This window comes from Parambassis ranga, chromosome 16 (genome assembly GCF_900634625.1).
Source record: "Parambassis ranga chromosome 16, fParRan2.1, whole genome shotgun sequence".
NCBI classification, from domain to species: Eukaryota; Metazoa; Chordata; class Actinopteri; family Ambassidae; genus Parambassis; species Parambassis ranga.
In genome coordinates this window covers 7,243,471-7,270,542 of record NC_041036.1, presented here as the reverse complement: position 1 = coordinate 7,270,542, position 27,072 = coordinate 7,243,471, and the positions used below count along the sequence as shown (strand labels likewise).

Sequence of the window (27,072 nt, the reverse complement as noted above, 5' to 3'; positions counted from 1 at the left end):
TAAAAGAGGGCATTTCAGAAGGTCTGGGTCTCTGACTGTAGCCATGTTTCATCTTTAGCCTCAACTTTGGAATGGACATGGACTTACTCCCTGAGGATCTCAACCTCAGAATGAATTAAGTGTTCTGAGAACTGCTGAGACAATGCAGTACCTTTAAAGTGTTACGAACACGAAATTTGTCTTTAGAGACAAATCCCTCCCTGGCTAGACTGTGAGCATACACATAGGTAGATTGCATGGATCAGGATACATTTAAAACATAATATGATGGCAAACCTGTCTATCTAGGATTTATTCAGGCATATTATTGTTGGCGCATAGTAGCACAATTTAATTTAATAAATGCATCTGGTGACAAAAATACAACGAAAAAAAGCTGCAAAAGAAGAAAGCGATATCTCGCTATTTTCTGAACATAACACCGGACATTGTACAGTGTTGCCATTTCACACATGTAGCTCACAGCAGGATACTGTCTTTGTCAAACATGTTCTCACCATTGAGGATTCACTGGGGGATAAATTGCTGCTTTTGTTTTTTTAATAGATGGAAACTCATCGACATTAGAAAGGGGGTAGAAACTTACTTACTACTGCTTGGCAAGTGATTAGATGAAGCACAAAAATATACAGCTCTATGTAGAAACATCACACAGGAAGAATAAAGTCCATTTAGTATCTGGTCCGACTGATTGAAACATTTGCATTCTTACATATAGCTCCTCTGGGTGATTTAAGGCCGACATTGCAAAGCAAAGGAGCTTTTGTGAGATGGAGCAGCTCGGCACAGCGGGCTCACTGTGGCGTACTGTCACACAGTTGGTTTCTCAATTCCTCTGACAATCATACTTGAGGAGACCGCATGTTCACAAATACAAAGTATCTAATTTAGATACGAATGTGATAATGTATTATAAAGATGTTATGTGTTAACTTGTTCAACTCAAATTCCTTCTTTATGTTAGCAATGTGCTTTTGCACTCATTTATGTGAGTGCGTGTTCCATGTATACTGTTATTAGTGCCTCTTCACGTTTATTTGCGTGTCTTCCCGTGTGTGGGTGGCCGCGATGCATGTCTGTCACAGTGAAAACGTGATCTCCCCCTTATCCTTTTAATTAGTGTGATCAAATGCACCGCTGGCTTCACAGAGTTTAAAGTCTGAGAACAAATAAACTTGCCGTGCTAAATAATACACAGTCATATGCCAGACACCTCATTCGATCACCAATATACATTCAAACACATTCACCTTTTCTTTCTGTGTTCATGATACACAACTCAGACTCTACCAACCACTGAGAAATGGCAAAATCTTTTAGAATATGGTGGCAGATATCACTTTCAGAAGGACATCTTTGTGAGGATGCGGCACATAAACAGTCTCTTAAACACTAAATGCAGTCACAAGAGTTTCATCATCGTAAGCATGCCTGAAGTGCGGCAGGTTTAGCCTGCTGTCAGATGTTAACCTAATAACGTATGAACCCTTACGCAAAAGTACACACACACGCGCACACAGCTGATTAGATTTATCTCTGAATTCCGAACTCAATCTCTCACACTTACAGCCTCTTACAATGTAATCAGGAACAAACACTTAAGCTGTCCTCATCCACTAGATTGCTGACAAGAGGTGTCCATCTTGAGGAGACAAGTTCCTCTCGGCCATAAATACAACGTAGTGACAGTGACCTACAACAACTGCTTTTGATGTCAAGTGAAAGCTTCTGAGGTGAATGATGCTGAGGACTCATTAAGAAACCTGCATGGACAATTGCCTTTGCTGTGAAGGAAAAGTAGGGACCAGGATAAACTGGTGAACGAGGGGTGAAAGATGTTTACGGCCAATGACAGAAGGACTCTATGGTCTCTAGACTCTCGACAAAGGCCAGCATGGGGGTGAGGTAGAGGGTCATCAAAGAATTTTCGAAACTTTCTGCATAAATGCTGTAAGACTTCATTAATTTATCAATCCCCGTCATAAACTTGAAGTTCTCTTACCTTGTGGCTGTATGGGTGGTAAGATTGAAAGAGTTGAGAGAGTTCTTTAGTTCTTTGCTTCTTCTGTAGATACAGAAAGAAAGAAATGTTAGCTTAAAAACTGCTCATACAATATAATCAACACACAGCTACGAACACATAATCAGTAATATTTGATTATCGCTTAATTTAGTTTTAATTGTAGACTGAAAAAAGCTGTTAGAATAAAAGCAATTTATCTAGATTGGGGATTTTTTTGTCCTCCTTTATACCATTTGTAGTGTAACTTGGCATTTCCTCATGCTTCCCAGCTTGTCTAACAAAGAAAAAAGTGACATATGGTACAAATATGGACACACAGCATAGCCTCGCTCACGTTAACTTGGCTGTAACAGAAGGAAAAAGCCAATAATGCCTAGAGTAATTCATTAAATCTATGGAATGAACAGAGGGAATACATTTGTTCACCAGCTGTGGCAGAAAATATTTCTCGTCTTATTCCTAGTGAAAGACTGGCCTTAACCTTGCATGTCCTTAATTTGTAATGAGATGCACAAGCATGAGACATGACTGTTTGATGTGTGGCAGTTGTTAATGCAATTGGTTACATGAAGCTGATGCAGTTACAGAGAGCGCTAATTAGCTTGCCGATTAGGCCATGTCTGGCTAAAGGGGAGGTATATATGTATACATTATTGTAGCTAAGTAGCTAAGAGTATGCATTCATCGCTACTCTCCTACCGTCGTCTTTTTTTCCAGCATTATTATGTAAAGGCCTTGAACTGTATATTTCTTACAGGCAACCCAGGTTGCACTCAGGCATCATTATAGCTTGACGGACATGTGCAGCTTCAGTACATGCATCTATGTAGACATCTTGATGCTTGAATGCAGAGAAGGGGGAAACTAGTAAATATAAGAACCAAAAGGATAAAGACAGAACATGATCGGGCACGACAAGCTGTACTAATGTCCTTATATGGAGAAAATGGAAAAGCCTAAACAAGACAAAAAAAAGATAAGTAGTAAGAAAAGTAAGCACAACAAAGATGTTGTTTTTTCTCAATTACATTGATAACATGATGCCTTAATCTCTGCACCTTCCATCAATGTATCTCTTTTTCTTCTCTAAGGTACATTTCTACCCATCACCCATTTCCTGTTCACTCAAGGCACTTCTGAGCCATACAATCCTGTGATCATTGGCCCTGTCACTCTACCATCCTCTCATTTATGTTTTCACCTGATTCTCCCTCTCTTTCTCTGCCGAAGGGCTCTCTGAGAACTCTAAATCCTCTTTTCTCTCATTTTCTTTGCCTTTCCACATATCCCTCGGCACTACCCCTCTCTGTGTTTTCTCCAGTGGGAGAAGACTCATACTAATCATTCAAACTCCACTCTCTCACTCCTCTCCCCCTCCCTTATAAGTCTGTCCCTCCACAATTTCTCTCACTCTCTCTCTCTCTTTGCCTGGAGCACCTTAGGTGAGAGCATTGCTCTCATCATAGCTTCTCAACACCCTTCTCTCTCCTCCTGCCATCCCTTCATCACTTCCACTATCACGCTGTATTCAGTGATGCTTGACTGTGTGAGTGTGTGTGTTTGGATGCATGTGTAACTGTAAGACAGATGTAACTGCAGGTAAGGATTTCTCAACCCTCAATGAATACCCAGCAGAATTTATTCAGTTCAACAGAACACACACACACACACACACACACAGTATGTGCACACAAACAAGCTGTACACTCAAAATGGATAACGGTGAGAAAAATTGCAAAATGAAGGTAATTCAAAAATAAAAATTGAGCACTGAGGAGGTGGGCAAGTGACAGATAAAAAAAAAGAGTGTAAGACTGATTTAAAAAAATACCACATAGTGGCACAAATTCACATCTCCATAACTGGAATGGATGAGCTGGAAACTGCTTCCCAGCTCATTACTTGTGAACCTATCATCCAGCTGTATTTTTTTTTTAAATTATCTTACCTGTGCCTAACCTTTAGGTGCACATTTGTGATAGTTCATTTAAATCCCCAGATTAGTGTGGCGAAGCTGGGTAAAGGGAAATGAAACAGAAATGCTCTTATTAGCCAAAACAGCTGCAGTCAGGTTTCCTTTGAGCAAGATCTACACTCTTAGTTGTACCTGTGAAATTGATCTGAAACCACTAGCAGAAGTATTCTGCGCTGAGAAGGTGGAGGTAGTTAAACCATGAACATCAGAAGCAGGATGGGGTTGAAATAGGCCATACATGATGTGTGAAGGTGCACAACCATTTGTATTTTGAAGGTGCACAACCATTTGTATTTTGAGACTTGAGTGTAACCATTAGTGTGACTTGAATTTGTCAATTTAGACTAAAGTTTCAACTGGGATTTTCCCACAGTAAAATGTGAAAAACTAAATTTGCACTTTAAAAAAAACGCACGCACACACACACACACACACACACACACAAAAAAGGAAAGAAGTATCTAGAAACATGTCCATAAAAAATCTGTTTAACAAGAGGGCATCATTTTCGTGCTGTATCCTGTCAAATGTTGCTGTTCCAGGCAATCATCCTGTCCCCAAGTCAGTCAGCCTGATCTCTTTTATTAAACTGTATCCTTATTCTAAAGGAACTTAAGTGGTCTTGGAACGTGCACGACATTGTGTGTATAAAGGTATGTGTGTGTATGAATGTGCATGCTCCGTCAACTGGAAAAGTTAATCTTGCATTCTGTTGGGATAGTGCTAGTGACAACCCAGCAATACACAGCCACTGTGTGTGTATGTGTGTGTGCATATGGGAGTGTGGCTTTAGACCTGTCACCATGATGATGATGAACAATGGTTGTTATCATGACGTCCATCTGCTGTTGTCGCCAGAGACGGATGCTGCATCTAACGGGACGTGACATTACATGGATGTAGACACTTGTACTCATAAACAGATTTAAATATAGGAGCAGAGGAGACAAAAGCAAACACTGTGTTAACAGTGCTCACACAGCCTGTATGAAACTATTGATGTGATACAGAAACATCTGAGCTGTGAAGCACTCTGTCTGAGCTATGATTTTGTGGAAACAATAACATAAAACATGCAATAGTGAGGAAAATAGTCCTCAAAAGCTTTTAGCTTCTGGTACTTAAAAATAAAAATGAAACCAAATTTTGTAAGCACTCATCTAGAGTGAAGCATGCATGTTGATGCTCTAGTTTTGTAATGTGTGACTTCCCAACACAAAAGCAGGAAAAATGTTTGTGTGTCCGGCAGTGTTAATTTTGGCAGCAATTTCGGATTTAGTTTTTATTTTAGTCTTGTGACTAAAATGTCATTTGATTTTAGTCACGTTTTAGTCATCAACATTTTTAAAGTTTTAGTCTAGTTTTAGTCGACTAAATATCAAATAATTTTAGTCGACTAAATCTGCCGTGGATTTAGTCGACTAAAATTCTATGATATATATTTTTCATGAAATATTTAAGGTTTGATTGTGCAATAAAAACAGGCACAGCTTTAACTTGTGTTGTTTGAAACAAACAAATTATTTAATTGCTATTACCTTTTCACAAAAGCAGCAGTGAACAGTGAGCTGCTCTCCCTGAATACACTGTTCAGTCATGACCTTCTTCATGAATACTCCATAACTACAGCAAAACACTTCAGTGACAGCTTAGAAACAGGTCGCATGCTGTAAAACCATCAGCAGCGGTGTCTTCATTTATAGATTTTGTCACGTGTATCTTTGAACGGAAGTTAAGATGACTCGTCTGCAAATGTCGCTTCAGGTTTATTGTTTTTACCGCTGATAGTCGCTCCGCACGGTTTGTAAACCGTCTTGATTGTCTTGAAATTAAACGTGTCTGTGTGTCTGTTCTCCTGTGTTGTGTGACCATGCATGAGGACGCCTTCTTCCAGCATCGCGGCGCAACGTCCTTACACAGAGAGAGCACTTCTGATTGGCTCTCTGCCGCCGTCTCCTGATTCGTCCCTCCCTTTCCACAAACAAAATTTGCTCTGATTGGATCTCGTCTCCATCAATAATTTCGTCTCGTTTTTATTCGTTGACGAAAGTGTCAATCCATTTCGTCTTCGTTTTTGGCACCGTGCGTTAGTTTTTATTTAGTTATCGTCTCATTTTTATCAGCAAAAAAAGGTCGTTAACGAAAACTATGACGAAAATGATTCGTCAACAAAATTAACACTGGTGTCCGGGTATATGTGATTGTGTTGTTGGGCAAGGTAACAGTGATCTTGCCTGTACTGTGTGTGCTTCTGGCTCACTAGTATGTGTCCAGTTGTCTTTCCCTAATGACAGACAGATGTTAGTGCTATGGAGCCCGGGTGTTATTTTACATCTACAGTAGGAGAACCTCAGGCACAATCTGTGTGGTTGTGTCTGTGAAGGATTAACACCTCCTAAAGCATCAGAGAGAGAGAGAGCGAGAGGGGTCACAGTGGTGTTTGTGACCTTTTTTCTCTCTACAGAGGTCACTAAAGGCAACGTTTCCAACTTTGTTTACATGAGTGTGTCATCGAACAGGTTTTCTTCATTCAGAAAAAGAAAAAAATAAATTTGAGCCCCCTTTATCCTCATATCCATACAAACCCCTAAATTTGCCTTTTTTGTAGCCTAGTATGCACTTCTTGCTGTGCTTTGCTTTCGTGTACACAACTTCTTTGAAGAAAAAAACACACCAAGAGGCCTGGTAACCACAACAACGAGCCTGCAGGATGGTAATTGCCTATCAAGCCAATCATCATGCGAGTTATGTAATAAATGATTTCAAAGCTGCAGCAGTGTGTGTGCAACGTATTAAACTGGAACTGTCCTGATGTTTTGTGTTCCTGTTATTATTTTTATGTCTGTATTTATTGTGTTTTAAGTGTGATCTTAGCATCGCATTTCTATTTTAGATACCATTTTTTTGTGTTTGTTCATCACTATTACCTTTCTTCAGCATCAACTTAATTTGCCCTCGGGGATAAAATAAGTAAAAGGCCCCCTGCTAATCTTTATTTTCCACACTTCGACTATGAGGTGCTTGTTAAAACTCCAGAATGAACAGCACACTGATGACCTACACAAGTAAAAATACTCACATTAATGTGGAAAGGAAAAAAAACTGTGATCATTAAAATGCAATGTGTTATTTCCTCCATTATTAGTGAACTAGGTGCTCATTAATCAAATGCAAGACTACCAGACCCCACATAGCAACTTAACCATTAACTCAACCTTAATACCAGTTAGACCGCCTTTAACCAAGTGCTATTATCTCCCCTGATATGTATGAGAGTTTTGACTCAAACCCTGACAGAGAGAGGGAAAAACTCACACGTATTTGCCTGTCGGTGTGTGTGTGTTGTACCACAAATGTGTTTGTGTGTCCAGGCGTAGATAAATGATGTGAAGCTAAAAGACGGAGCTACTAGTGGCTGGCCAGCTGTTTCACTTTGACAGCTGCTGTACTGGTGCCTCATGGGTAATGGAGTTCTTAACCAATTACAACCTGGGGAAATTAAAAACACTGTCCCACTAGAACAGCTAATCTCCTTCTCTATCCTATTTTTTTTAACTTTCTTTCTCTCCTGCAGCTGCTCATGTTCAATACGTCCTCACCAACAGACATCACACACACACACACACCCTGCAAGTCCATTTATCAAGTTATTTATCAAGTTCTAGTCACCTGGGGATGATTATGGAGATCCAAGCTAATAACACTCACATCCTTTTATTCTCTACATGCTCCCTTCTCTCTCTCTCTCGCCATCCCTCCATCCCTGTGGTCTCCTGTTCTTCCCATCTGCCTCTGCTCTACCCTACATCCAGCATTCTCTCATATATCATCTGTTCTACATGGTAATAGGTTAGACCTACAGATAAAGAAAAACACCTGGATCTCGTCACAGGTGGACCCTCTCCAGCCTTATGTGTTTCCTCCGCCTCATTGGCAGTGTGTTTTTCTAATCAAATATGGGTTTATTACCAATTACACAAAGACACTAACTCTCTCAACAAACCTGGGTTTTGCATGTTTTGCACACATAATATAATATTTCTTAACATTTCTTTCTCTGTCTCCGACATTTCTGGTTTCATCACAACCAAATTCTGTAGCTGGCCCTTAACAGGCCACTTTAGTGGAGGAAGTCCTTCAAATTACATGCATAATTTCATGTAAAATCTGCCAGGGTAAATCTAAAAAAGGGCAGAGAAGCTTATTAGAATATGGAAGAATTTTGCTTTGTAACATATACACTTACATACTAGACCAAACTGTGCTCAAAAACAAAAGTAAAGAGGAAGATGAGAAACAAACCCCAGGCTGCTAGGATAGAATTGATGCATAAAGGACATGTTAAAATTGCATGACTTCCCAACCTTTGCACAGCTACATTTACCCCCACCCGCCCTTCATCCACAGACCACATTCCTATATATGCGTTTCTGTGTCCAATTACTCCTTCCATCCATCTCTCTTTCTCCCCTCTCCTTTGTGCTTCCTCACATATCTCTCTATCTAAGGCCTCCTATCCTACTCCATCTACCTCTCCATCCATCCCTCCTGTGGCTATTCAACACAGTTGTGTTCCAGACAAACCATCTGGTGCACTTTATTAATGACTGACCCTACATGGCTTAGACGTCGCCTAACTGCCACCACTCGCTGTGTGTGTGTGTGTGCGTGCGCGTGTGAAAACAGGTGCTTGCTGACTGATGAAGTGATGCTGTGGGCAGCTTTAACCACTGAAGCAGGTGCACTGGTTACAGGGACCTTAACATATTTTTCTGACTCTCTCTTTCACCTTTTCACCATCATCCGCCAAACACAAATGTAGTCACAATTAAACTATATTTAAGCAGCCAAATGGCCAACAAAATGGTAAGTAAAACACAGGAGCTTCTAGTTTAAGCTGTTCACAAAGGAATGCCACTGTTTAAGTAAAATAATCCAGCCCGCTGCTGCCTATTCATAACTAAATAATTAATTTACAATGTCATTAAATAAACAGAAAAACTAAATAAATTCACATAAAATTGTCACCTAACATGCTGATTTGAAAAAAGTCTCCACTAACATGTCACAGTCTAACATTCAAAGAGCTGTCTGTAATGCAAAGTGTTGAATACATTTGTGCTGACATCCAGAAGATGACAATAAATGTCACATGAGAGCAATGGAGGAGAAAGAAAGAAAGAGAGAGAGAGAGGAAAAAGAAAGGGGAAGAGGGGAACCAGCAAGCAGGATTGATCCCTCTAAGACACACTCAGCTTCTCCTCTGAGAATGAACAGAGAGAAGGAGGGAGGAAGGAAAAAGAGAATGACTTATGAAGACACTCCACTTGAAAGAGATGTGTCAACACTTTGATGGCAAAGTGTGAGGGAGTACAAATGCAAGAGAGATACACACAGCATAGGGCAAGGCTTACTGAATGTAGGGGGTCAAACTAGAGAAAAAACAGGTCAAAGAAAAACATTTCCGGCAAAAGCACATGTAGCATTTGTTGTTTTGACTTGTTTTGGTTGCATATATTGTCATCTCTGGGAATGCATTCCTCATAGTGGGACAATATGAAGATATGAGTAAAGATTTTAAGCAAACAATTACAAATGTTCCTGCTTTGAGCTGATTGGCTAAGATAAACAAAGTTCATTCTAAATAAACATGATTTTTCTGTAAAAAAAGGAAAAATGTAAAATAATGAAGGAGCATAAAATTATAAACAAGGACTACAGAGAGTATCTGCTTTTTAGTTTCATTATAGGCGGCTATTGCTCTGCAAACATTAATGCAGCCAAGAAAAACATGAAGCAAAAGGTCAAAAAAATGCTGCCGATGTGTTCAGTCAGCTTTCTCACTTTCTCACTTACACACCTTTGCAAACAATTGTGGCTTCATTAAACATTAATTGTTTCATTTGGCAGCAGATAGTGAGAAATAGGGAACTAGAGACAGCATCTGTCACAAGATGGGTGACTACAGAGAAAACTAAAAGGCTGAAATGAAACAGTAGTCATTGTCAGACAATGATTTTGTGTCACAAAATGCAGTTCAATTTCAGTTCACTGGAATTTTATTTGTGTCACATCTTGAACAATAAAAAGGTGCCTTACTAAGAGCCTGCAACCTCGATCGGGCGGTTACTCTGCTCATGCAGTTTAGATGTATAGGGAATAAAAGGAATGACAATAGTCATTTTAATGTGATAGTAGTGTGGATAGCAAGGTGTCAAAAAGCCTAGTCCTCATCCTCATCTTGGCTACTTAACTGATAACACTCACCACATGTGCTGGCACCTGCTCCATCTTGGCAGCAGGTGTACCAGGTCTGGGGTAGAACTGGTTGATGAAGAGACTGGGGAATCTGTAGCATTTCACCAAGTCTATCGTCTCTTGAAAGTCTTCATCGGTTTCACCGGGAAAACCACAGATTATATCTGTAGCAATGGTTACACCAGGGACTCTAAGAGAAAGAGGGAGAAAGAAACAATCATCATATATTGACATTTTTTAGTTTTATGGAAACATCCAATGTTGAGGCATCTTGGAGAAAGCGACTTTCTGCATTATAGACAAAACAATACCATCACAGAAAACACACTTTATATTCTAAATATAATCCATCTTTTGCAGAAGAATCATACAAATTAAAACAGAAATGACAAACAAATCCAGACATGTTCTGCCTGTTGGACCATGAAACTACAGTAAGTATTGCATTAAAAGGGTCTTTCCCCATGGACTCATTCAGCCAATCAAAATCTGATTAGCAACCACTGCTGCCAATCGGTAGCTATTGATTATTGGCTGGTTGGCTCATTGGATTAATCACGGTCAGTAGCATGGTATGAGAATGAATGCATTGATTTGTTCTCTGTATTTTGTTTGTATTGACAGCTGATGGATGGCTGGATGTAAAAAAAAAAAAAAAAGCTCAAAGGCTAAGTCGTCATTCCCTGACAGACAACAATGTAGCTCTGAAGGACATGCTTGACATTTCCAGTGAAATGAGCACTATTTGGATATGTTTCCATAGTTTTAATGATTAGCCTTGATTCCCAACGGCTGATTCTCATCAGCCCTGACAGCTATAGCTGTCAATTACCCAAAAAAGGGCTGAATTAGCAATATGCATTCTCTCAGCTTTGAAGTCCAAATTGTTTTTGACAAGTTAAGCGAGTGTTTTTGAGGATACATCTATTTGCTGGAAAGGCATGAAAATGATATCAAATATTAAAATATTTGGAAATCATTGTCAACTGAACCTAGCAAACCTACTGATAAGCTTTCTATCAAAGCACAGAGGGACATTGGAGACTCTTATAGTAATGGGTTATATGGCATGCAGTCTGCCTCAAGAGGCCAGGATGTTATTAACAGGCAACCAACTCTACTCCAAACTCATTTTGTCTTTATTGTTGCCACTCTTTGGTTTCCCTTGTTCCAAATCACACTCATAAATAAGAAATTAGCTACAGAAAACAAAGGATGCCACTAAAAAGCAAAAACATGAACAACATATTATGGCACATTGAGCATCCCTCAAGACTCAAAACACAAGAGACAAAAACATGCATATTCAAGAGGTTCACATAAAGGTGGAGCTCAACAAAGGCGTTAAGAAAAGGGTAGAGAAGACGTTTTCCTTGCAATCGACAACATGATGCATCTTTAATTACATTAACTTCCTCCATCTGCAACCCCATGATAACCTCCGACTTATTGATGACTTCCAATTGGTTGATAGTCATTAATATTAACTAATGGCCTGCAGGCAGAGGCATCCTTGACCTCTCAGATCTACCTGACAACCACCCTATGGAAAAGAAAAAAACATGAATTAAAAAAGAACGGTCAAATGGATAACCACATGAATAATAATTCTATATTTGTCTTTAAAATTAACTCACTGGCTCCCCTCCTTTTTCTTATTTTGGGGAGTATTCACAGGCTGCAGGTCTCTGAGATAAATAACTAGGTAAAGTCTTCTGGAATCATCAACAGTATTCTACTGTATCATTGTGTACACATATGTGGCTTGTCAGAGTGACTGGTGTACAGGCTTAATCTAGAAATCACAGTATAAGATCTAAAAATCTACTGAAAGCAAATAAAATGTGAATAAACTCATATTATTGCTATTTAAAACTCTTTCGTATAATATACCCCCGAGCTGATTTATTAATGGCAGAGAGTGGGAAGGTAAATACAATTAGCAATATGAACAAACAAGCACTTTTTTTCTCTTTGGCCTCAATAGATAGAGTCTCTAGTGCATCTCCACTGGGCTTGTATATCTAATTTGCTATTGCCCTTGGGTGGTAGTGGTGCTGAGGAGGTACAGGCAGTCAGTGAATACTTTTCATTCCTGTAGCAGTGTTAAAAAATTGACACCACTACAGGACAAAAAAAAATGTACAACTCAAGCCAGGGGTGCAAATAACACAAGGAAATAGAACAGAGAAAAGGAGCAGAGAGAGACTAGTGTGAATTGGCTTTTGTGGATTTTCTTAAGGTGGAGGCGGAAAAGATAAAAAAAAAAAACCATGCGCACACACACACTGTCATTTTGACACCTATTCCTCTTCCAGATCTAAGGGCGATAGAGGTGTGATGTGCAATACTAATGAACAAGAAGCGCACTGATACTCTCCTTGTTAAAATGAGAGAGGAAAAATGTATCTTGTTATTGTTCACCTTTCAAAAACAGAGTGTGAGAAAAGCACTGCCAGAAAAAGAAGAAAAAATCAAGTTGATGGATTAGATTTTAGCTCAACTTCCTTTCAATTAAACTGTGCTGTGGAAAAGAGACTTTTTTCCACAAACTTTAAAACTGAAAAACATATTTGTTTGTCGAAGCTGGAATGAACTTTAACAGTAGACATTTGTGCTGCTTTTTTTTCACAACAAGCTTTAGTGTTACATCCATCCATCCAATTTTGTGTTACATCTCTATTTTAAATTGCTATTTTCAGAGGCTATCCTCACCAGAAAGCAGCAAACAGCAGTGATCTGATTTGATTGAAAAAGTTTATGGCACTAAATGACACGAGATCTTGTTGCACATGGAAGAAGCTTAAACACAGGAAAAAAACTTGTTTTGAAGCTGGTTACACAGCAGAGGTGCCTAAAGCTAAAGACTCGACCTCCTGTTAGATTTTTAAAACATTCTGGGAACCAGAAACAAACCTGCACTCCGAGCAGAGTGTTCTATTAATATTATATGGCATTATTAGGTCCTGCAGGTACGACAGTGCTTGGGCTTTAAGCCTGCTTGTATGTAAGCAAAGGAATTTTATAGTCTGAATTTCACTGGGAGCCACTGAATGAAAGCTAAAACAAGAAATATATGATTCCTCTTGCTGATTCTAGCTACGCTTCTCAGAGAGTTATTTGCACATCCTGATAATAAGGTATTACAGCAGTCCAACCCAGTAGATGGTATTCTAAACCACAACAGAAATTGAATCAATAATTAAACGAATCAATCGAATGTGTGGACTCCACATAGATTCCTGTTTTTCTTTCAAGACACTTTTCAGTCAGTAAAAGATCCATCTCAGTTGGGTTATGCAGACTTTGTATATCATCCCATAACCAAGACTTACTAAAAAAAACACTTTCAGAGCAAGATGTGAAAAGAATATAAATTCCATAGTGCCCATCATCCTCATTGGCTGTCTAAATGTCATCTTTAAATGCATCCTGAATATATGTTGATAGGAGCCACATTTAATTAGCCCTCTATTTGACAATGTCTGAGACTAAGTAAACCCACATCTTGTGAATATATTACAAAGGCACCTGAAGAGGAACTCTCAATTTTTCAGTCGCTAACCTCACAACTAAAGCTGCAATTCCTGCCGCTGCTTCAGAAAGTCATCACTGATGACCTTAAATCAAAAGGCATAATGGGACACACGGACAGGTTTGTGTTGTGAGTGTTTTGTCATTTCTCCATGGAGGCAGAGAGAATGCATCCAGTGTGCTATCACAAGTTAGAATTTGCACAGTGTTGAAGAAGATGAAATGCTTTTAATTAAAACTCCAGATAAGCACACAGTCAGTCCTCCATCTGCCTCAATGGGCTGAATTAAGCCTCATAAAACACACTATTGTCTGCGTTATTATTATCAACTCTTTGTTTGCTGAGGCCCATATGTGTGTACGAGTTCCCATACACACATAGCCAGGCTCTTCATCATATATTCAAACTATGTGCATGTGTACATAAGGGTGTTTGCACAACAGATGCCTGTGAGCAGCCTCTGTGATAAGATGAAGGCGAGACCACTGGGACAGGAGAACCCTGAAAAATGACAACAAGGGAGGAAAAGAGAGTGTGGCATGAAGGTGTAGAGAGTAAGGCGATGGGTGGAGGGATGGAAGGATAAAGATGAGTGGAAGAAAGACAATCTGGGAAGGTAAATATTTACCTATTCATGTGTTGGAAAGAGACCATGCTACCCATCTGTGCTGCAGTGTGTGAGTTCTCTGAAATGATAATATGTGGCACACTGGGGCTGCTATAGCGTAGGAGGTGGACGGTTCAGGGAAAGCGATATGGCAACAAGGAGAGGCAGCAATGCAGAGAGATGTGCTTTGGGGACATTTGTTTTCAAATGTAAAAAGTTTGGAAGAGATGTTTGCCTTGACGAAACCTCAGGTCCTAAATAAAATCATTTTAGCATGTAATTTGACTTTTCTACAACATGTAATTGTGTGCGGGAGAGAGCATGAAGCAGCTGGAGAGAGAGGGAAAACAAATTCTACGAGGACTGCAGTTTGAAGATTACAGAACCAAAGCATATTGTGTGAAAATTAAGTTAAGGTCTGACATAATCAGTGCTCATGCAAGAAAGAGCAGTGGGGTTTTCACCATCTGTCCAATCAAAATCTCTGTCAAGTTCACTCAAGATGAGTTTTTTTTATTTTTTCATTGTCACCTTCCACCTGCCTGTGCAGAAATGTGACATCATCCATCAAAGAATGAACTTAACCCTTAAGGCCATGTAAAATGTTCTTAAAATGATTTAACAAAAACACTTGCCATTAAGCCAACACATTTACCTCATCAAATCCTCCTCCAACATACAGAATACACGGCAGTATATTTTAAAAGGTCAGCTCTATCTTGGTTTTGCAGTGATTTACCAAGACCGAATCTCTTTTGAAAATCAGATTAAACGCTTAGGAGAGTACACAGACAGATGTCACATGCTTTACACTTACCAGCACTGCCACCTGAAATACATTTTATCGAGAGCTGTCAGAGAGCCTTAATAAGCAGTTGTTATTTGCTTTGTTGTCAATTCCTGTTTTGCCATTTTTGATTTGTGTTGATTTTTGTTTAGATGTTTTCCCTCTTCAGTTCCAGTTATCTTCATGAATTTATTTTAGGTGTTCCATTATTATACACATAAGCAAATGAAAAAAAAAACACATCTCAAGTGCACTGAATTTCATAACGCTAACAGAAATTCCTTCCTAACACGTGAGGCAGAAGTAACCTAAGAAATAGGGAAGAACGAGGACACTTTTGAGGAGTCTGCGTAATCACTCAGACACTTAAGTGTTTGATTTAGCTGTGGCAGCTGGAGGTAATGGCACTGTCATGTAGCAGCTCAATTTACAGAGAAAAGGAGCGAAAGAAATAGGTCTGCTTGGTTATCACTCACTTCTTCTCACCCACTATCACCATCAAGGTTGAAGGAGAGGGCTGTCAGCACTACTTGAAGAGGTGCCAGGTGACAGACTAGATACCAGGAGGATTTCAGACACTAGCTAAAATGAATCTGGATGTCTAAGTGTCAGCTACCGCGACCTAAAAACCTTATTACATTGAGACGAAGTTAAGATGGTTGCCACTGCAACAAGAGCAGATGAAGAAAGATGCAAGAAAGTGTTTTTATACAGCGTCACAACTATACAGCACAATCTACCCCAACAGGAAAAAAAACAACTGAAAGTTATTCTTAATGTTATTATGAAATGTGTCATTTCTGGGAAGAAAATGTGATGCTTAGAAACAAAGGGGAGCAACACATTCATTTTTCTGTTGAATATCTAATACTTCATTCCTTCACTGGAGATGGAAGCTAAAATGGTGCGCGGTGCCTGCTCGGGTCACTGTAGCTGACCAATCAGAGAAGACCAAGCTTATTTTTGAAAAAAAAACTATTCCCCTGTTTTTGCAGAAATTGTGAAATTCCCAAGAAACAAAGAAGAGTGATTTCATAGTAATTTTAGAGGGAACTGTACTATGTATCAGAATAAAGAGGGGTCAGACAAGTGACAAGTGATTTAGAGAAAGAGGGGGAGAATGTGATATGTGATGGCTTCAGGTGGCGTAAGAGAAGCTGTCAAACTGTCAGACTTTTTCAGCCTGTATTTTTGCTCACTCTCTCTTCCCCTCCCATCAAACTTGTTGAATTACTGTTCATGATTTACCTAGGGAAAGTTTTTATTGTAAAAAATCTCAATTTATGTGTTAAATTTGTAACAGTGTTTACTCAGGGCAAACATCTGATATTGGATATAAGTGCAAATTGCGTGTGTAAACATGTTGGATATTCTGGTGGTCTATTAGGTGTATAAGAAGTCATTCGTCTTGAACGCGCTGTGCAAAATAACCTCTGTCTTTCTATGTAGCAGGTCATTTGTAAAGATCTAGGTGGCTGCTGTGGAATGAATGGAGAGCCAAGTAAATAATGATCCCACTGGAGTCATCAGTAAACTTTATCATTTAATGAAACAGCCTGAACACAGCAGAGCAGAACTGCAGTTCAATTTAACACACACACTTACACATGCTGGCACACGCATACTTCATTAGCCTTGGAGAAGGGTAATGAGAACACACACACACACACACACACACACACATTCCATTAGTCTGAAGGAGGAGAAATAAGAGAGCACACAGACACCACAAATACATCCATTCTCATACGTGCACACGCACAGACACACACAGTTTCTTTATACACGTGTATGCACACACACCCACACACACACACACATAAAGGCTAAAAGAGGGAAGAAGTGCACAGGCATGACACTCATGACTGTCTAGCCAGGCGTTAAATGGACTGTCCCTTTGCACTTTATTTCAATTTAATCCAACCTTCATTGGCATAGCAGTCGTATGTGATTCATCATTCCATCCCGCTGCAGTGACCTGACCCGCACAGATATGGATAACATCAAGGCACCAGATAAATGCTGGACATAAAAGCCTTATCTGAATCAAATGAATAGTGGACAGGGCTTACATGTGGGATTTGTGCTCTCTTTATCAAGCAGCTCACTCACAGAGTTAGAAAAACTGTTAATGACATCAACTACACACATCTAACTTTGTGTTTTGGAACAGAAGAGAACATGACAGGAAGATCCAACATGCTAAAAATATCAGCAGACTAATTAAAAGTGACGATGATGAAATTTGAAAGTGCCTGATAATGAAAAAACTGGAAATGTTACTCCAACAATTATCAGTATTTAAAATGTTTTTTAAAAATTTTCTTCTCACAGGCCTCATGAGGGAGACTTTCATTAGCAAGTCAATTATTATCAGTATACTCAGACGATTTGAATGTTAGGCTGTAAAAGCCTGTAATGATACAACTCAAAGACACTGACTGGCATTGTAAAAAAAAGATGGGTGAACACGGATGTGTTGTGCAGAGAAGATCTGCCATTGATGCCACTGGTTTTGATCATTATATGAGTCATTTAGCCAATAGGCACTAGAACCCAAGAATATCATCAAGTGAGGGTAACAAACTATCATAGAAACTCAATTACTGCCCTTTTTATATGTGATTTCTCTAATAAAAGTACTGTGAACATAAATTCTGTAAATTCTATTTCTATCCTAATCACTAGTCACAGTGGCATAATGATCACTTTTAAAATCAAACAAAGTACCAATGTGTATAGAATCAAATACTTCATCAAAAGAAAACCAATATTCAATATCAATGAATCTTTACTGTGCATTCTCTAACCTGGATTTACTAATCCCATCACTGAGTATATAAAAACACATGAAGGTATTTAGGTAATAAGAGCTGTTGGTGTAACTACAGAGTCCGATGCACAGGGGTGCACTGTTTAATGCTGCTAAACATTACTTAACCTTCAGGCTTACTATTTTGGTGGTAAATTTCCCTCCCTGTACACAACAGTGCACTGGTGGCAACAGAGCAGAGCCACCTGAGACTGGAATAACTGTTACACAAAAGCAAAGTAAAAAAACAGTGTGACACTCAAACACACATCTACTTTCACACAAACGGATCATAGTCCCTCTACTGCGAGTGAAACTGGGATAAAAATAAACACTGAAAGGCAGGTGACTCAAACACTAAGCAAAGGAAACATGATATGAGAGGGAGAGAGAGACTGAAAGGTGAGTCAGACAGTGGAATATGACTGCACTCTGGCTGTATCAACTAACCTTGCATGAGTGTGTGCGTGTGTGTGTTAACTGGGAGGGTGTAAGCACACAGAAAGTTAACACTTTGCTACCTTGTCCCTTGACATTCCATTATGTTCTCAAGAGGTTATTTACATGTTCGCATTGTACTGCCACGCTACCTTACTCCCAGTCACGCCTCTGAAGACATGGGAGTGAGTATCTAAGGGCTGGTCGGTGGTTTATCAAAACTGCTATCTAGTGACAGTGTGAAGAGCGAGAGAGTGATCGGTGTGTAAATATCAGTTCGGAAAGTTGCAAAAAAACAAAAAAACAAACAGAAGGGCGTAGGGGGAGGGGCAACAAGCAACAAGTTTCTGGTTCACTTCATGCACTGTTTGGCCAGCAGTGTGGAGCTAAAGGTACACTTTTCCCACCTTCAGTACAAACTGAACCTGTAGGTGAGAAACCAGTGTCATAAACTTTCCCATACGATTGAACAAATACGACTAAATCTTTTCAGCAAATACAGAAAATGTGTAACTAGTGAGGAAAGAGTGGTGACTCAAACATAAGCTCAGTTCTTCAGGAGTCTAGATAACCTTGAGGTTCATGAGTAAAACCCACATGAAAGCCTTTTATTGATAAAAAATTACCATGATAAACTACAATATTGACCGACCACTTCTAGGATGTCTGACCACCTTCAATCTTGTCATGAGGAGGACAGGCAGATAATAAACAGAGTGAATGACATCATCCTAACAGCAGGTTTTCCTTTAAATAATAGAAGGTCAGGGTTATTACTGTGACAGAGTTCAAAGGAGGAACACCTCGTTACTTCTGAATTGTTCTGTCAGAGTACCACGTGTGCGTATGTTTGTTTTTCCACTTGCTCTCTGTGACCACTCAGAAGCATAGAGTTTCACTGTGGCTCCAAATTAAGATTAAGAATACCTTTATTAGTCCCACAATGGGGAAATTGCATTGCAAATTATAGTGAAGAAACAAAGATGCACTTAGATAGGTGTCAGTACATCCCTTTCATGCACACATATACACACAGAGCACCCTCACATTTGATTGTGTACATGTTGCATTCACTTAAAGACAGGAAGCACTGTTTAAGTGGTCTGACAGGATTAATAAACAAACACAACTTAATGAAGGAAACTTAACTCCTGTAATTATAGCAAAGCTGTCTGTGTCTTTTGTGTGTGTGCATGGTTTGAAGGAAGGAAATAAGGTTTAATCCAGAGGAAGTGTCAATAAGACAATGATGTGCTAGGAATTGCCCAGAGTCATTATCCACAAGCTGGTTCCCTTGCTCTCATACACACACACACACCTCAGTTTCAGCTTGTTGTGAAGTTAATGAGTCATCTCTGCTTGTTTCCTGTTGTTTAAACTGGGCCAGTTCTCAACAGTAGACTTATTGACACACACAGCCAGGTATGCAGGCAGGGAGGCCCCCTTCCGTCCCTTTCAGTCACTACCGGATTAAAATGCCTTCTGTGCACAAATAGCAGACAACGTAAACAAACAGTATAAACAAGCAGACATACAGTTGCGATTGTTCAACCATGCTGTGTATGTTGGGTTTACATGTGTTTGAACAAGTGCTATACTGTGATCATATGAATTCTATTTTTTTTGTGGCATAAACAAATAGATAAAGATAAAAATGCAGAATAATTTCTAGATATCAATTTTTTTAGGGTTAGGGTTATTTTGATCCTTTTTTTGCTGGCTCAGCTTGTGTGCAGATGCCTATGAGGTAAAATTTCCCCAGCCCTTGGTGGAAAACAGGGATGTAAAGCACTCAGAGCCTGTGCTGACTAACCCAGGCTGTTTGCTCTACATGCTATGCTGTGGTTAAACAGGAGTCCTAAATCAAAGACTGGGAGTCACAACACACACAGAAACCCAATGCTCCATTTACTTTACGTGCTGAATCATCTGCTGGAGGGAAAGGAGAGGAGAAAGGAGGGGTGAAATGTTGACAAGTCCCGCCAGTGTGGCAGGTTATCGCGGCAAACTTGTCTCGCTCGCCGCTTTCTTCCCGCCTCCGTTGCCTTTTCTTCTTTCCCTCTCTTTTTCCCTCCCTCACAAGTCACATCTGTTTTTTTTGTGTTTTTGTTTTTTTCCAGTGCCTTCAGGGAGCTGCTGCCCCTCCCACTCTGTGAAACATTAGCCCCAGCCGATACCTTAAACCCTTAAGTGTGTGTGTGTGTGTGTGTGTGTGTGTCAACTAATAAAGGTATCTTCAACAACAAATAGAGCAAGAGACTGTCTCCACACTGCACACGCACTGTGTAGTCACGCTACTGAAGCATGTGTCCTGCCGTAACCCAGGGAGGTTTGATATAACCCTGTCAGTCCTTGTGACTAATAGAGATGACGAACACACACACACACACAGACGAGACAAACACAGCAGTCTGGAGCCATTTGTTTGGTGAGAAACAGTTGCTACGCTCAAGAGACAAAGTTTATCATCAAAGCATTAGATCAGGAGCCACAGCGTCACTCTGGCGGCACATTGCAACACCCTACTAACACATAAAGGTGCCAGGATAGGAGACCTAAGTAGTCAATATGACAATATGACCCTGTGCATTCTCTTCTCATTAATTGGTTATTGAGATTTACATTTAACTGGCCTTTTAGAGGCTTTTAGACACCATAAGAGACAAAATCAATAGGAATAACTTAGATCTTTGTTAAGCTTTTGACTCTAAAACATACCACAGTATGGTAATGTATTTAAGCATATTAGGGGTCAGTGTTTGTGTAGGTATATGCAGCTTTATGTTTACATAGAGTGAAGAATTATGGGAATTCAACCATCAGAGGAGCTATCTACCAGCTACCGTGTGCACCCAACAGTGCTTTACGTTGCCATGATGATGATGTTGCCTTCATAAGTGCACCTTTTTATGGCTGTTTATTATACAAACCACAGTATGCAAAGTGAACTCAATCTGTGAAAGCACAACTGAAATGGGTTAAACCAATATAGAAATTGATGAGTCAAGGGAAATGTAACCGTACACTCAAATGGAGATTGAATGGCAGGTTCCCACAGGTCATGTCTTGGGTCAAGGGTCATTGTGCCACTCTGCTTTTGTGATCACACAGATTAATCACCTGTTGACCTATCCACATCCTTATTCATATGGGACAAAACAGTAAAAAAGATCAAAAGCTTAAAACAATTTACAATCACGATGTGCTGCTGTCCCACTGTGGCCTGACAGTATTATGATTGCTTTGACTTTCAATGACACACAAATGGTTAAAACAGATAGAACATAAGGAAGTTGAAGGCTCGAAAAAGCTCTATGCCCCAGGACTAAAAGGGTTTACAGAGGTCAGGAACATATAACCTCCAGGGAAACCAACCTATCAACTTGAGGGAAACCCCAGTAGGTCTGAGGGCCAGTCAACGCCCAGCCATACCCTCTCATTAATCCCCGTCTGGTAGCATGATGGCTCGTCCTCCTCCTCCTCCTTCCGCTCACCCTAAAGTTCAACATTAATACAGGCAGATTCTGCTCCTCTGCACACATACACAACCAATCCCCCCCATCCCACAGCTGCGTAACTATTCTTTTCCAGGCGTTTCATCTTTGGCCCTAGTGGTTCAAACACACATAATCCTCAAGAGTCGTTCAGGGAAAATCTGCTCAGATATTACGGCAAACTGCGAAACAACTGTGGAAAATCCTCTGACCACGTTCACTCACTCTGTAACAGCCTTATTCCACCATAACAGGATTTTCTCCATACATCATTACATAAAGACTGTACTTCATTATGTGATTTTAATTGATAGAAGCAGTGAGAAAAGAGTCAGAAATTATGGTCTGCATTGGCAGACGAGAACAAATTAACCATTTTAGTCAAATAATTATTCTACTGATTGTTAGAATTATTCATGGCAGAAAACAATTCAGTTAGAACAAGCACAAATGAGTTATTATGTTATTCAAAGGAAAGTATATTATTGCACTTTTCTCTGTGGAACATTCTACATACAGAAATGTGCAGTGAGCATTAAAGCAATGACACAGTGATTATACCGTCTATTAAACTAATCATGATCCTAGCGTGAGTGTGAGTGTGAATGGTCCTTTGTCTGTGTATGTTGCCCTGTGATGGACTGGTGACCTGTCCAGGGTGTTACCCTGCCTCTGACCAATAGATAGGTAGGATAGGCTCCAGCACCCTGTGACCTAGTACTACAGGACAAAGTAGGTTCAGAAGACAGATGGATAGGTGATCCTAGCATGTAAAAAATGCAATGGACAAGCTAAACAATACTGCAACAGAATGCAGTATTATTGAAAACTACCATGATATATACTTCCATATTCAAACACAGGAGTACTTATAGGGCTTGACCTAAACATTTGCTCATTTCAATAAAAGAATAGAATAGAATAGACATTTTGCACTATTTGCAATGTGTGTTGCATATTGCATATCATCATACATTAAACTATGCATGAAGAAAACAAGCATAAACATCAGTTACTTTTCAACACAGACGAGAAATGTCACAATGGGGCTCAAGATAGTCCACCATGAAGGATTTCAAGGATGTCAAAAGGGAGACAGGTCTGATGTGTGTGCTGGTTTTTACTGATAAGAAAGGCCGGAGGTGTTTGACCTGTCATGACCTCTGCTGTTGCTAGCATTAAGCCGTTTGTAAAGAAAAATACATTTATCATTGGCTGTGTGTGTCAGTCAGATAAGCACTGACCTCACAGACACCTGCACAAGGTGCCCGTTTTCTCCTTTGAAGTGAACTTTGTATGCCTTAACAAAGGACTACTGTAATTGGAAGACCCTACAGCTGTTGACATACCGATGGAACTATGGCTGTGGTTAGAATGGATGTGTTTGAGAAAGGGAAAAAAAAAACCTCAAACTTCCAGAGCTTCAAACATCCACTTGCTAAATCTAGATGTTACAAGAATAATACACACAAACACTTGTACTTACATGACTTAGTCTCTGGGCCACCCTTTACTGATTACTGATGAATTCTAAATATCTGGATGTTTCTCAAAAGCCACTCGCACACACACAGTTTATGCGTTTTATGGCTTGTCTGATGTCCTGGCCTCTCTCCCAGACCCTGAACTGCACCCCAGCTGGTACTGCTGCAGCCAAATGGGTCAGACCACTGCATGTGTACCGGTATTGATTTCACACAGCCAACATCCCTTTTGTGTTTAAGTGCATGTTTATGCATCGGAAGCCAGAAAATAAGTGACCGCACACACACAAACAATGACTGCCACAAAAGAGAGTTTATGCCACGACTGTGGAACACTTATGTCCATATGTGTGTGTGTGGGCACAATCTCTTTTTGTTTCCCATGACCATTTGCCACAATGTGTTCAGAATTTGGACAGATCAGTGTCACTATGTGAACACAAACACAAAACAAACAACAAGGGATGGGAATAGAGAACTCTACTGTTGGTTAAAGAACTGCAAACAATGCAGAATGCACTTCAGCACATATGGTGAAATCAGTTTTAAACTAAAAGACCTTCAAAGGGAACTGCAAAAAAAAATGTTTTAAAAGACTGCATAAATTATCAATTGGTGCCTGCTAAGAAATGCACACTAATATATGACGCTGCTTGTTGTTGAAATGCTGTGATGAAGTGCTCTCCAGTGGCATGCCAGAAAACAACACAAACAACACAACATTCTAAATGCAGTCAACTAAATATAAATATCATCACCCAGATTTAGATTGTATATTAAGCTAAATTCACTTTGACCAACATGAAATAGTTACATCAAACCCACTGATTGTTGCAGTTATTGCAATCTCATCTGGCTACAGTGAACTGTGCTGGAAACGCAAGATCTTGCACATGTATGCACATGTATGTGAACATATAAATATTAAGATTATGATTTACACAAGGGGAACCAACTCAGCTTAACTTAACATATATAAGTGTTTCTATGTTTAGAAAAGCAACCAATCAAATTCAATCTCATGATCCTCATCTGACTTCCCCTCTGGAAGCAGTGCTTACTCTCCCTTCATAACATTGTCTGCAAATCGGCTGTATATAATCAAAAAGAGCAGAAATACCTTCTACTGCACTCATCTTAAAAACATGTACGGTGTCTTCTAATTCCAGGCGAAAAAAACAGGTTACAGTCAAAAGTAATAACATGCTTACTATACATATACCATTGCATACATAAACATGTTTCTCTTAATCTTACAATAATATGGAGAGATTGATTTTCATGTGAATCCCTTCACATCATCATAGCAAGAGTTCTATATTTATTCACCACTCTCACATGCTCTGCCATAATTAATCATACTTAAATTCTATGGTGGATTATCTTCTGTACAGTGAAAGATTACATGTGCATCTTTCTGGCCTAAGTCAAACGTGTGTTATATTTTAAATCCATATCAGCTTTAAAGTCTGTGTGTAGGTCACTATTTGGGAGGAATATTTGTCTGAAAACTGTGCTGCAGACAGTTCTCTCCTAATTTGTCTATAAATGCTATATATGAAAAGCTTAACCTTGTAAAGTCAATGAGAGGAAAAAAAAAGATTTAAAAAAGAGCACAATACAGCCATTCGACTCCAAGCATTTTTTATGCAGTAAAAGCAAAGATTGTTTTCATAGTTTGTCCACTTTTCTAAAATGTGCTGTTACAATAAGAGTAATCATGTTTTGCAAGTCACATGTCTGAAGTCCCAAGTTCTAAACTTTGACTGTAAAGAAACCTTAAAGAAAATGTGATTTTTGATGAAACATCTTTAGTTGGCAACTATTTTGGCAATTTTTTATCTTTACAATGTGATTTTTAATCATTTTCAGTTTTGAATGAAAGGATGGACAAAAGGAGCATTATGAATAGATTCAGTTTGTTTTTACTGTTTTCAGAATTTTAACCAAACAATCGTTTAATTGATGGAGAGGCAGTTCCACCTTAATGCATGGGCAATTATAATTAAATGGTATAATTAATAATTGTACAATATTTGTTGACAGAAACAGTAATTTTGTTGGTCTTCTGCTGTGTCACAAACACACAGTCAAGGATGCAAACAAACAAACTGAAGAGGTCAGTTTTAGACCAGCAGCTTCAGGTTCAGGTAAAATTAATTTTGTTTTTTAAGGTTTTAAAGTTTTTGTCAATGAAGCCTGACATCGTTGAAAAGAGCACAGATTCCTGAAGTCTATTACTACTAGAACGTTTATTAAAGTTAAAGGATTTACATACTTACATACATACCTCAATCAACGATGAGCACTATTAAGATAGCAAATAATATCTGAATTTATGCATTTTGTTTTAGTTTTTATGAACTTGTAATCATCAACAACTTGCCCTTTCTCATTCAGAGTACGACAATGTTATCATATATCAGTAACTGCACCTGCAGTCCATCATGCCCTTGAGGTGTAGTATAAACATCTAAAAATGTTCATCTTATACCATTCCAAAGTTTGTTTGTTTTTTTGTAGTCTCCTGGCCATACCGTGCAGACAGTCAAACACATACTCACAGCCTTGTGTATGATAACAATAACATACACATTCTGCCTTACCTCTCTTTGAGGAAGTCTACCACTCTTTTGAAGTCATCAATGCAATACTCTCTCTTCATGTCCATCAGCACGCTGTCTGAGGCCGACTGCACAGGAACATGAAGGAAGGCGTACACACGTGGATGATTCAGAATCTTAGCCATCTCCTAATGAGACACACAGGGAGAGTGAGAAAGAGACAGGGGGGAGAAAAAAGAAAGAGGTTAGAGTCGGTCTGTCCAAACTGCTGGGATAAGGAAAAAAAACACTTTTATTTAGGTTCTAAGAATCCTTCCAACAGTGAAGGCCAGTCTCAAATGTCAAAGGTTGTCAAACAGAACTATACAAGTCTTTAACCACCACAGGGTTTCGGCTTTTTGTTAATAACAGTCTAATTTTTAACAGTGGTTTTCTGTTGATTGTCAATTTTAGTACAATAAAAATGATTATATTCTAATGAAAAAAAAATCTACCAGTGATGGTGGAAAAACATTACAAAACAGGGGCATTCATAACAAGTAATGTCCATCATTTGATCGCTTGAGGGCAGAAACTGTAATTACTTTATGAGAGTGTGATTTTTTGTCTATTGAAATTTACTAAAGAAGGGGGGAGGGGGGATGGAAATCTTACTGACGACTCTGGTGAATGATGCTGCCAGTACTGAATAAAGCGAAGATTCCATTAACATTCTTGCCTCTTTCTGCAACATATTAAATTTTGCTTTTTATATTAAGAAAAGAAAAGAAAAGCAGCTCAGAGAATTCACTGTGTTGCTGAAGTCCAAAGAGTCAAGGTTGCTTTGATAAGGGGCCTTTATATCTAAAAAGTCAAGAGCTTTCACTGAAGCTTTCAGTTCAGGCCAAAACACTGACTGAGGGGAAAAGCAAAAATAAAAAAAAACACACACAAGGTCTAAACTTAAGTCAGTAAAAACAGCCAGTAGGCGCCTCTCTGTATAAATACGGAATGCAGGTTTTTATATTAAACAGGAAAAAGTGATGTAATGAATAGAGACATTAAAAAGCTGCATTTCTTTCATTGCAGGTGTTTGTATACAACCCTTTAAACTAA

General features: G+C 39.2%; 1 protein-coding gene across 2 annotated transcripts in view; it reads right to left on the bottom strand.

Annotated features, from left to right (window-relative positions):
* cdkal1 (CDK5 regulatory subunit associated protein 1-like 1) overlaps window positions 1-27,072 on the bottom strand; it is a 168,219-nt gene that overhangs the window by 40,035 nt on the left and 101,112 nt on the right. For both annotated transcript variants that reach the window (XM_028425708.1, XM_028425707.1), the window contains exons 10-12: window positions 26,020-26,165; window positions 10,266-10,446; window positions 2,003-2,065 (exon numbers count right to left, since the gene is read on the bottom strand). In XM_028425708.1, coding sequence (XP_028281509.1) covers window positions 2,003-2,065; window positions 10,266-10,446; window positions 26,020-26,165 — 390 coding nt within the window. The remainder of the gene's footprint in view (window positions 1-2,002; window positions 2,066-10,265; window positions 10,447-26,019; window positions 26,166-27,072) is intronic.